The sequence below is a fragment of the Syngnathus typhle genome, linkage group LG3 (genome assembly GCF_033458585.1).
Source record: "Syngnathus typhle isolate RoL2023-S1 ecotype Sweden linkage group LG3, RoL_Styp_1.0, whole genome shotgun sequence".
Classification (NCBI taxonomy): Eukaryota; Metazoa; Chordata; class Actinopteri; order Syngnathiformes; family Syngnathidae; genus Syngnathus; species Syngnathus typhle.
In genome coordinates this window covers 9,604,103-9,614,974 of record NC_083740.1, presented here as the reverse complement: position 1 = coordinate 9,614,974, position 10,872 = coordinate 9,604,103, and the positions used below count along the sequence as shown (strand labels likewise).

The 10,872-nt window shown below is 39.2% G+C and overlaps 3 protein-coding genes across 3 annotated transcripts; 2 read left to right on the top strand and 1 right to left on the bottom strand.

The window, feature by feature from the left end:
* The first annotated feature begins 170 nt into the window (after positions 1-170).
* Positions 171-2,709, top strand: pgam1b (phosphoglycerate mutase 1b). Its single transcript, XM_061275222.1, has 4 exons — positions 171-554; positions 1,059-1,333; positions 1,848-2,028; positions 2,164-2,709. The coding sequence occupies exons 1-4, from the start codon at positions 416-418 to the stop codon at positions 2,331-2,333; spliced, it is 765 nt and encodes a 254-aa protein (XP_061131206.1). The 5' UTR covers positions 171-415; the 3' UTR covers positions 2,334-2,709.
* Positions 2,710-3,131: 422 nt separating this feature from the next.
* On the top strand, positions 3,132-5,918 carry exosc1 (exosome component 1). Its single transcript, XM_061274613.1, has 8 exons — positions 3,132-3,204; positions 3,804-3,919; positions 4,106-4,180; positions 4,431-4,519; positions 4,617-4,650; positions 4,729-4,779; positions 5,060-5,144; positions 5,312-5,918. The coding sequence occupies exons 1-8, from the start codon at positions 3,177-3,179 to the stop codon at positions 5,416-5,418; spliced, it is 585 nt and encodes a 194-aa protein (XP_061130597.1). The 5' UTR covers positions 3,132-3,176; the 3' UTR covers positions 5,419-5,918.
* Positions 5,919-5,924: 6 nt separating this feature from the next.
* knop1 (lysine-rich nucleolar protein 1) lies at positions 5,925-10,558 on the bottom strand. The gene is made up of 7 exons (XM_061274612.1): positions 10,488-10,558; positions 10,059-10,133; positions 9,639-9,701; positions 7,660-9,552; positions 7,504-7,587; positions 7,210-7,278; positions 5,925-7,008 (listed from the first exon to the last, which is right to left on the bottom strand). The coding sequence occupies exons 1-7, from the start codon at positions 10,503-10,505 to the stop codon at positions 6,703-6,705; spliced, it is 2,508 nt and encodes an 835-aa protein (XP_061130596.1). The 5' UTR covers positions 10,506-10,558; the 3' UTR covers positions 5,925-6,702.
* Positions 10,559-10,872: the final 314 nt, after the last annotated feature.

Here is a 10,872-nt window from a genome sequence, read left to right as displayed (position 1 = left end):
TGAAAATGAACAAAATCCATAGGATTATAATGGTTGGATGCATTAAGTATTATGATACGATACAAAGTAGTTCTATATAACGCAACTAGTTTGTATTCTCTGCAGTGGGCGTGTAGACGTGCGACTGTGCGCATCCTGCATACTCCTCTTGCCTCCTCCTCCACCACTACAAGCACAGCTCGCTTTCTGATTGGTCACAGCCGACAGGAAGAGAACGGAGAGAAGAGAACCTTGGAGAGCTGTCAAATTCAGACGTCGACAACAGTCTCTTTAGAACTTCACTTAGCAAAATCATCACTAATCTGCAACCGTCTGCACAGTTCCACCAAAACTGGGCTCACTCCTGCATCTTTTCAAGGGGAGTCACTTGACCCAAAGTTTCCGGAAATACCACACAGAGGACATCGGCATCGGGATGGCAGCGTACAAACTGGTGCTGATCCGCCACGGAGAGAGCTGCTGGAACCAGGAAAATCGCTTCTGTGGATGGTTTGACGCCGACTTGAGCGAGACAGGGGAGCAGGAGGCAAAGAGAGGAGGACAAGCTTTGAAAGGTACAATCAAGTCACGGCCTGTCGGCCATTCTGTCGGTCATTGGATTAGAGCGCTGCAAGCCTGCGCTTATGCAACTGGGCCGGATGGGGGAAAAAGGTTGTGAGCCCAGAATGACAGAATTGAGAAGCATGTAATGGGTGACAACTGTGTTGCATGACAGTAAATAATTTACATTTTTGTGTTACAATTTTACAGAAATAAGTATATATGTGTGATCGATATTATATCTGCAGTATAAGATGTACAAAATTTTAAACAGTATGCCTACACCTTAAAAAAAGAGTAATCAAGAAATATCTTGGCTAATTGTGCTATCGATCCATTCTCTGTAACACATCCTTACTAGTGTCACTGGTCTGCTGGAGCCCAGTGAGAGGCTGGGTACACCTTGGATTATCAAACCAATGAATGACATTTGTACTAACTAACCAGATGTACACATCATTGTCCAGGAGCAAGACGAATTGAAACCGATTGTTGTCTTTTTGTCCGTCTCTCCTCAGATGCTGGCTATGAGTTTGATATTTGCTACACCTCCGTACTTAAGCGAGCCGTCCGTACTCTGTGGTATGTTCTGGACAGCATCGACCAGATGTGGCTGCCTGTGCACAGGACATGGCGCCTCAACGAACGCCATTACGGTGGTCTGACTGGCCTGAACAAGGCTGAAACGGCAGCTAAACACGGAGAGGCCCAGGTGAAGATTTGGAGGCGCTCTTTTGACATCCCTCCTCCACCCATGGATGAAGGCCATGACTTCTATCAGACCATAAGCAAGGTTAGTCTCGAAAAAAAAAACATTTAACTACCCTCTTTTGCATAGAGATACTGAAAAATAGTCACCGTTAGAGCCACAACAGATAATCTGGCAATACGCTTTCCTTTTTACGCGACGTCAAGTGGGATGTATAAAATACTGTAAATTAAGGTCCGTTTTTAACCAGCACCTACTAAACAATATGATATAATATTCAAGTCAAAGAAAAGCCAATAAATGAGTCTAGAAATGGTAATGGTGTTTTAGTTATGGGCGGCACAGTGTAGCACTGGTTCACATGTCCGCCTCACAGTCCAGAGGTGCAGGGTTGGATTCTTGCTTCAGCTTTCCTGTGTGCAGTTTGCATGTGCTCCTCGTGCCTGTGTGGGTTTCCTCCAGGTATTCCAGTTTCCCCCCACATTCAAAAAACATGCCTGGTAGGCCAATTGACCACTCCGAATTATCTGTAGGTGTGATTGTGAGCTTGGATGGTTGTCTATGTGTGTCCTGCATCTAAATATTGATGTTGTTGTAGGACCGGCGTTATGCTGATCTGACAGAGGACCAGCTTCCAACTTGTGAAAGTCTGAAGGACACCATTGCTAGGGCTCTTCCTTTTTGGAATGATGAGATAGCTCCACAGATCAAAGAAGGGAAGCGGGTGCTGATTGCTGCCCATGGCAACAGTCTCCGTGGCATTGTCAAGCACCTTGAGGGTAAGGATTTCCAAGCTCTTTGTGCAGGCTAACAGAATCAAAAGGATAACTTGGTCCGTGCAATTTGCTAATTATGGTGGTGCTCAAAAGCAGAGAAGCAATAACAATCACAAATGATGCGACTATGTATTGCAGGTATGTCTGAAGAGGCCATCATGGAGCTGAACCTTCCTACTGGTATTCCTGTTGTCTATGAGTTGGACAAAAATCTGAAGCCCATAGGACCCATGCAGTTTCTAGGAGATGAAGAGACCGTGCAGAAAGCCATGGCTGCTGTGGCAGCTCAGGGTAAAGCAAAAAAGTAAACTTCGTATTAATGATTAGGCTGGTATTTAGATCAATGCTGTGCTGTTCAGTAATAAAAAAAAAACTAGTCAACAAGCCTGTTAGTGTTGTCAGCATCCCAAACTTCATGCACACACGCAAGCGCTAAATAATGGTTCACTCAATAATAATCAGAGGTTTGAATTGAATCATCTATATTTTTTGTGATACAAAGTTTTAAAGAATGGATCTTGAGTTGTATGTGAAACGTGCATCTTGGACTTTGGTAGTAATGTCTCTTATCCCACAATATATAGTAACACTGTTGTTGAAAGACCAAGTTGATTTACTTTGCACTTGTCCTTGCTGTAACATTGTGGAATAATAAATGTGATGAGCTATTACGTGTTTAAAATATTTTTTTGTGATTGTGCTTTTTCCCAACATCTCTCCATCACAGAGTTTTGCAAGAAATGCCAGTTTCATTTCTAGCTTGTAATGTTTAATTTGAATGTAAAATACTTTTTTTTTTTTTCATGATGAGAAATCTCTAATTATTTTTAACCTATTTTCATATTGTTACATATGAAAATATGTAAACTATGTCATTTTTGGCAGTTCAGCTGAACATTCATTCATTCATATCTTTAAAAATATAAATCTTATTAAATATTAATGAATGTATTCAGCATTTGATTAAGTTTTTAATGTTTTCTGAAAAAAACATTTTAGGAATGTAACTATGTAAAACAATCATATGTCAGGATGTTCGCCATCTTGAACCGGGAGTCCGCCTTTCCCTTTCCGAGTGTAACTGACCAATCAGGATCAGCCTAAACCTTTCGTCACAACCAATCGCCTTGCAAGCAGTTCTTCTCACAAACATGTCACCCATGAAGCTGTGTGTTCCTGGTGAGTTTCTTGTATTTGGTGACATTAACCTGTGTTGCTTCGATTTAAACAGGGACCTGTGTGCGGAAACATTTGTGATTCAATCATTAGTCTGGCATCTTCTACAGATTGTATTTGTTAAAGGCACTATTTTCTGGTAAACCTCAAACTATCGGTTGAAAGGCTAAATCATGCTAAATAGTTGCTACCACGCGTTTTAATTTTGGTACTCATTAAAATCCTTGATGCAACTATTTGAATGTGTCTCGTAGCATTGCTACGTTATGTTACGTTAAACGAGGGAGTAATTTAGTCTTATCGCCGTGTGTGGATTGTTGACTTTTACTTTCCAGTGCAGGTTTTATCATCAGCAGTCCTGCCCATCGCCCCAGGCAGGATAGCAGCATTCCTTTCTGTCTTATGTTTAAACCCTTGATTGGGTTCAGGGAGAAATGTGTATTAAAGTAATAATACTAATAAATGCACAGATAAAACCATTCCTATTGATAAAAGCCTCTAACGTGAGATTGATTCGATACAATCATGTATGACCTGATACAGTTTTTGTGCACCCTCATCTGTACGTTTTCCTTCAATAAGAGTGTCCATTTTGTCTTCAGGTGATAAACTTTGTAGTGTGGAAGACTGTGCTCCTGGGACAGGCGTATACAAGCGGCATGGCTACATTTACTCCTCGCTAGCAGGCTACGTGCTCAAGAAAAATGAAGGCGAAGAGGTGAGGGCTGTGATGGCTCGTGTGCAGTCGGACAAAGCTGCCAAAACATTCATCTGCGTGGGAATGTGTTACAGCATTGTTCAGTGACATGTCATCAGGCCTATTTAACCACAGATGGAATCAAAAGAATTTAAAAGGTGGAGTATTGTACACTAATTGTGATTTGTTTCTTGTCTTCTTTTTTAGTTACCAGTCATCTCTGTTGTGAGAGAAACAGAAACACAACTACTGCCTGATGTTGGGGCGATTGTTACTTGCAAGGTAATTAAATGTGACTTGATTGCTAGATGTTTCACAGTAAATACACAATGTAAACATTGGTCACGACAAACAAAATGAGAATAGATCTGCAGTAGGTACCTGTGATTAAATAAACAGTAAACAGCAGATGCTACAATAATTCACGCATAGCAGGCATACCACTCACAGGTACAATATTCTTTATTTTGTACAGATAAACTTGGTTTGTACAGATAAATATAAATGCCCTTTTTTTTTTGGGATTGACCAGGTGACCAGTATCAATCCCAGGTTTGCTAAGGTCCACATACTTTATGTCGGCTCCACGCCCCTGAAGGACCGCTTCAGAGGAACAATCAGGTACTGTACAGCTCATGTGTGCTTCAAAGGATCACCGTTTTTCACTGCCTCACCATCGTATAATGCAAAAACTACTCCTCGTTTTCAAAACCCTCAGAAAAGAAGATGTCCGGGCAACAGAGAAAGACAAGGTTAGTTTGAAAGAGTAGTCACTACATCGTCAAACATGCCATTTAAGACGATGTGTTTTAGACCCATCTTCTCTGCAGGTGGAGACGTACAAATGTTTCAGACCTGGCGACATTGTCCTGGCTAAAGTGGTATCCTTTGTTTTGAATGTATTTCAGCATATTACATATTATTTAAAGAGGAAGTTAACCCTGAAAATTTCTTTGGAATAGGTTCTGTGCAGCCCAACTAGTTGAAACACAATATTTTGTTTGTGGAATATGCAGGGCGGATCAATCGTTTCCATCTCACTGTGTCCTCTGTATCTTCTTCCGTCACACCAACAGTAGCAGTACCAAAATGAATGTATCTGCTTGTGGCTAAATATTGCGTTATAGCATGTTGTGGTATTCTTGACCTGAACTGTGACAGATTTCTCTGGGTGATGTGCAGTCCAACTACCTGCTGACGACAGCTGAAAATGAACTTGGCGTGGTAGTTGCCCACAGTGAAGCAGGTAAAACTCTATGAAATTACTTTTTTGGCTAATATATTTAGTGACTCTATGCCCAGTACACAAAAGCGTTTAATATATATAATGTAAGTATCTATCTTGTTGTTTTTTTGTAAATACAGCAGGATCCACACGGGACACTAAAAATACTTGTCGTACTTGTACACTAGGTGCACAGATGGTTCCGATCAGCTGGTGCGAGATGCAGTGTCCACAGACGCGTGCCAAAGAGTTTCGCAAAGTGGCAAGGGTCCAGCCAGAGTATCTGCAAGCGTGACAAACTTGACACTTGATTTTCTTCACAAGGAACACACAGCTTCCCCCTCCTCATCTCTGGGTGACTCAGGGGCCTCCCCGAATGAGCATTATTAAGTTTTGCTTGGGGAAAATATTATTTCTTTTACATTTTGTCAGAATACCAGCTCGGACACGATGTAAACATGCACATTTCTCATTTTCTCTGGTGGTTATGCACCAATGATAAACTGAAGTCTGAACTGCATTCAAAAGCAGCTTCGCGAGGTTGTACTCAACTAATACGATTCAGTTTGCATCTTCTGGTGCTCATTTTTTCCCCACCACACACACCATGGATTCCATTTGTATCAATTTCAGTTAAATTGCTTGTTTTCCAGTACATTGAGCCTACAAAATAGAACACTTCTAGCTAACTGAAGATGTTTGCAAGAAAAAAATATAATGAAAATGTTATCCTTGGTTTGCCCCTTTTTTTTTTTTAATAAATATTGATTGTACCTTCACAACTGGAAAAATACAGAGAGCAGCTGTGTAACATTTCTTTATTTACAGGGATTCCTAAAGTAAAGAGCTTGATGCAATGGAAACAGTGTTAAGTTAAAACAATACTAAAGCTGGAGTTTGTAGTTTTTAAAAAAAAAGAAGCCATATCTTAAAACTATATATAAAATGACAGTGACAGTAGAAAATCACAATGATCTTTAAAAAAAAAAATCATACCTCGTCCCATTTTCCACCTATAATTGTATTTTAAGAACTACACTGGTCAATGTTTCTTCTAATCAATGGTGCATGCATTTTCAGATGATTTTTTTTCCGGCTGATTCAGAATATCCCCTAGTTTCTTCTCTGGCACATTTTCATAATAACAATAGATTGAAGATGAATTAAAGGTATTTTTTCTTAAAGGTCTTAGCTTGAAATTACAATGCATGATCAAATTTAGATTGTGATCTTAGATTTTAGATTTATACTTGGAAGGAAAAAAACCCTCATGTGCTAGAGGAAAAAAAGCATGTTTTTAAATCAGTGTTATAACCACAAAACCATCTCGAGTTAAAATTTACTGTTGAACGTGTCACTTTAAACCTTGTCCCACCATGACAAGAATAGCCTACCAGAAACTCAAAAGGTGACAAGAAGGTGTGCCCGAGCTATGCTCATAATTTGCATGGGCGGATTAGTTAAATGGGTAATCCAGAAAATAATGTTAAAAAAAAGTTAAAATGAAGCCCGCTGCCAAAACATTCAAACCTTGCTAGCTTGAAAACTGCAAACTCCACCTTTAAACGATCTACAAAGCTCAATCATCAAAGCGGACAGAATGACATGCGTTGATGTCAATAAAGAACTGTTTTTGGGGAGATTTGCTAAAGCCAAGTCCTGCACCTTGGTTGTTAAAGTCTATTCTGCGTGAGTGAGCGCGCTCAAACTCGCTCCAGAGTCCTTGCTGCAAGCGCTCCTGTGCGACTTTGTCCAGCGCCATATTTGGCTTTGGCGTGCTTGCAACAGCAGCTGGCTGGAAGTTCTTGAAGCCACCCATCAACCTGAGAAACCTCTGTTGCTGTTGACAGTTTTCAAACTGGGCGGTGCTCCACTGACCAAACCCCTGGAATGAGATTGGAGAAGCAATTAGAAAGCGACACAAATGAACTTCAGAGAACACAGAGTTGCTTTGATTTATACTGTCAAAATCTGCAGTCAAATTTGACTCCGACTATTTTTTTTTTCATTTTACATTACTGTTGTGCACTTTGATGCTCATGGCAACCAAAGCACTTTAAAGACCAAAGAAAGAAGAATCACTGACTGAAGCTTGGTCCGCTTTTTGAGGGTGCGAAGCCTTGTCGACCTCCATTTGTAAAGCCTGTCGCCTTTCCTGTGTTAGAGCAGAGGAACACTTCATCAACAAACATGGAAAAGACTCGACAGAATTAAAAGAACGCAGTAAACATTTTTCCAGTAGCCTATTAAACAATTCACTATTTGACCATCCAAAAGTCATGAAAGCAATGAAGACCGAAAAGCTTTAGATTTGAATTGTTATGTTGTGGCAGTTAAGGTGATAATTAATTCCATGCAAAACATGATGATTCCTTTTTACCTGGTTGATGGTCAACTCGTCAGTGTTTCCGGTCTTCTCTGACAAGAAGACGACGTCTACTTGGGGAACTCTCCTCAAATCATCCTAGAACACAAACCCCAGAAGTTAGTAAGCATGGCTAAAATGTTCAACAATATGACACAAGGATACACTCACCCATTGATGGTCCGATTCGACTTTAATTTCCTCCACCTTCTTCGGTTTCCTTTGAATCTCTCCCTTCTTTATGCAGGAGTCAGGACACACTCCCTCAAGCACTTTCTTAACAGGACTTTTCTTTTTTCTTTTCTTGTTTGGTTCCTGGTGTTGCGTTTCTTCGCAATTAGGCTCTTCTATTTTTTGTTTTTTCTTCTTCACAGATGCAGTTTCTCCATCTGTGCCGAGCCCAGACGGTTTTCTCTTCTTGGGCTTTTCTTTTTTTCCTTTTTGTTTTGTCTCACCTTCCTCTACGTCACTCTTTGCGGCTTTTTTTTGCTTCCGTGCTGCCGCTTTACTGGAATCCACAGGTTGTTCTTTATCTGGTGAAGAATCCTTCTTTTTTTTCTTCTTTGGCTTAAGCTCACAAAGCCCCTCTGACGTTTCTGTGGCCACTTCACTCTCTGATAATTTTAATTTAGCGGTTTTCTTCTTAATACTTATTTCAGTCTGTTCTGCTACATTCTTTTTCGTCTTTGCCTTGTGTTTAATATCCCCTGCACTCACGACTGACATCTCATTTGGTTCTTGCTTGGGCTTCTTCAGTACCTTCTTTTCTTTTCCCCCCATCCAAACCTCTTCATGTTCAATTTGTGTCGCCGTATCTTTCACTTTTTTCTCCTTACACTCACTTTTGTCCTTGCGGTTTTTCTTTTTGTCTTTCTTGGGTTTCTTTGCCATTTTCTCGTCATGAACCTCATTTTTGTCTTTCTTGGGTTTTTTTGCCACGTTGTCGTCATTAACCTCATTTTTTTCTTTCTTCCGTTTCTTTGCCACTTTCTCATTACAAAGCTCATTATTTTCTTTCTTGGGTTTATTTGCCACGTTCTCATCATGGACCTCATTTTTTTCTTTCTTGGGTTTCTTTACCACGTTCTCGTCCTGAACCTCATTTTTTTCTTTGCTGGCTTTCTTTGACACTTTCTCATCATGAACCTCATTTTTTTCTTTCTTGGGTTTCTTTGACACTTTCTTGTCATGAACCTCATTTTTTTCTTTCTTGGGTTTCTTTGACACTTTCTTGTCATGAACCTCAATTGTTTCATTCATGGCTTTCTTTGACACTTTTTTGCCAAGAATTTTCTTTTTTTCTTTCCTGCCTTTCTTTGACACTTTCTCGTCATGAACCTCATTTTTTTCTTTACTGCCTTTCTTTGACACTTTCTCGTCATGAACTTTTTTTTTTTCTTTCATGGCTTTTTTGTCAAGAATTTTATTTTTTTCTTTACTGGCTTTCTTTGACATTTTCTTGTCATGAACCTCATTTTTTTCTTTCATGGCTTTCTTTGACACTTTTTTGTCAAGAATTTTCTTTTTTTCTTTTTTTGCTTTCTTCGCCACTTTCTCATCATTAACCTTATTTTTTTCTTTCTTGGCTTTCTTTGCCACTTTTTCATCATGAATTTCACTTTTCAGTTTTTTAGGTTGCTCTGCCACTTTCTCGTCATCTTGATGATTTTCACGATTAGTCAGGGTTTTATTTTTGGGCTTTTCGTCATTACTTGTTTTCTTGGTTCCTTTTTGAATGTCGGTCTGTGTTTTCTTTATGTTTGTTTCATTACAATTCCCATCTATTATATTACAACCATTCACCACTTCCGTCTTCTTTTTCGGTTTTTCCTCACCGCCTACTTCTAAAGGCCCCTGGACTGTAACTACCGAGTCATATTTTTGAAATGGTTTCTTTTTCATGTCCACACACTGGGCTGTCTCATCAACTGTGGAAACGTTCATTTTTTGAGGTGAAGTTTGTTTCTTCTTGGAATACTTTTCAACATTCTCATCTATCACATCCTCTGTTTTAATTTTCATCTTCTCCTCACATCCTTTCACAAGAGCAGACCTGTCATTAGACTGGTGGACAAAAATTGGATTATACATTCAGATTCCATACGTTGTATTTCATTACCAAGTCGATCACATAAGTGTGTGTGCCTAACCTCTGAGAGCTGCTTCGGGAGAGATTCCTGATCAATGTCTCTTTGCAGGGCAAGTCGCCTCACCTATTGGGGAACACAACCGAATTGAGTACGAGTGACATTCAATATAATGAAGACCACAGTCACATTTGACAAGATCCTGCAGCTCTATACAGTCCAATCCATAATTATTCACACTGTCTTGAGACAAATATTGATATGTAAAATTAATTCATACACTGGCCATACTGTCAGCTATTTACTCATGCAAAAATGAAAATAGCAATTCTCTAATACTAATGACTTAAAATCATGGTTTGCACTATTTTTCACCTTTTTCTTCTTATACAGCAGACAATCAGTAAATGCAATTTCACTTTAATTCTGAATTTGACCAATGAGGAAATAACTTTGAGATTAACTGATTATAACATAAATTACCTGATCAATGACAACAGTCAGCTTGGGTCTAGGTAAAATCCATTCGGAAATAAAGAGCACTTCTTCAGAATCCCTCTGAAATGAATTAATGGATGAAACAAACAGGGTTAGCTCGTTTTATATTTGTTTCCCGACTGCTCTATTTTGATTTTGAAAAGAAGAATCGTAGCAGTCCAAGTTGATGGACGAAGGGAAAGAAAGTTAGTCTATCAATTATTGGAAGGCAAACACACAAATATTACGAAAAATAAACCCAAACCGGCTGCACGTTACGATTGCTTTGTTGCACTGTTGTTTGAAGCTTGAAAGAACGCTACACCAACATAACTTACATGTTTTTTCCTAAAGCACAGTGCACAAAATAATGGCATAACATAGTGTAGATAAGTTAGCAAGATAGACACCAACCATTAGAATAGTTTTACTTACTTTGCACATTTGATTCATTCACGTGCCGAGCAGGACTTTTCTGACCCGGAAGTGATTTCCTTTGCTTCCAGTGGAAATGTTGTCGCTGTTCATCAAACTAGTGCTAGTCAACTTGTGCAACTGCTAGTCATCTTATTTAAAACAAAACAAAAAACGCGATAATATTATGTATAATTTTAAGGTGCGTTTCTGTTTGTTTTTAGCAATGAGCATAACGGCAAAGTTTAGTTACAGCTAGGTTGTACTTTTAAGCAAAATTTCAAACATTAGTATTCAAATGAAAATTGTAAAGAGCAATATCGCTAAGTAGATGTTTCTCAGGTGCCTATAAGTTGCACGATTGCACTTAACTTAGTGATCAAATGAAAATGTACGTTTAAAATTT

Excerpts from the sequence above, each read along its gene's own strand:
- pgam1b (XM_061275222.1), top strand. The coding sequence starts at position 416 with ATGGCAGCGTACAAACTGGTGCTGATCCGCCACGGAGAGAGCTGCTGG. Across the intron at positions 1,334-1,847 it reads TCTATCAGACCATAAGCAAG|GACCGGCGTTATGCTGATCT; the intron begins GTTAGTCTCGAA and ends ATGTTGTTGTAG. Across the intron at positions 2,029-2,163 it reads CATTGTCAAGCACCTTGAGG|GTATGTCTGAAGAGGCCATC; the intron begins GTAAGGATTTCC and ends TATGTATTGCAG.
- exosc1 (XM_061274613.1), top strand. The coding sequence starts at position 3,177 with ATGTCACCCATGAAGCTGTGTGTTCCTG. Across the intron at positions 4,520-4,616 it reads CGCTTCAGAGGAACAATCAG|AAAAGAAGATGTCCGGGCAA; the intron begins GTACTGTACAGC and ends CAAAACCCTCAG. Across the intron at positions 4,780-5,059 it reads ACATTGTCCTGGCTAAAGTG|ATTTCTCTGGGTGATGTGCA; the intron begins GTATCCTTTGTT and ends GAACTGTGACAG.
- knop1 (XM_061274612.1), bottom strand. Across the intron at positions 9,553-9,638 it reads TCCCGAAGCAGCTCTCAGAG|TCTAATGACAGGTCTGCTCT; the intron begins GTTAGGCACACA and ends TTTGTCCACCAG. Across the intron at positions 7,009-7,209 it reads AAAAAGCGGACCAAGCTTCA|GGGTTTGGTCAGTGGAGCAC; the intron begins GTCAGTGATTCT and ends ATCTCATTCCAG.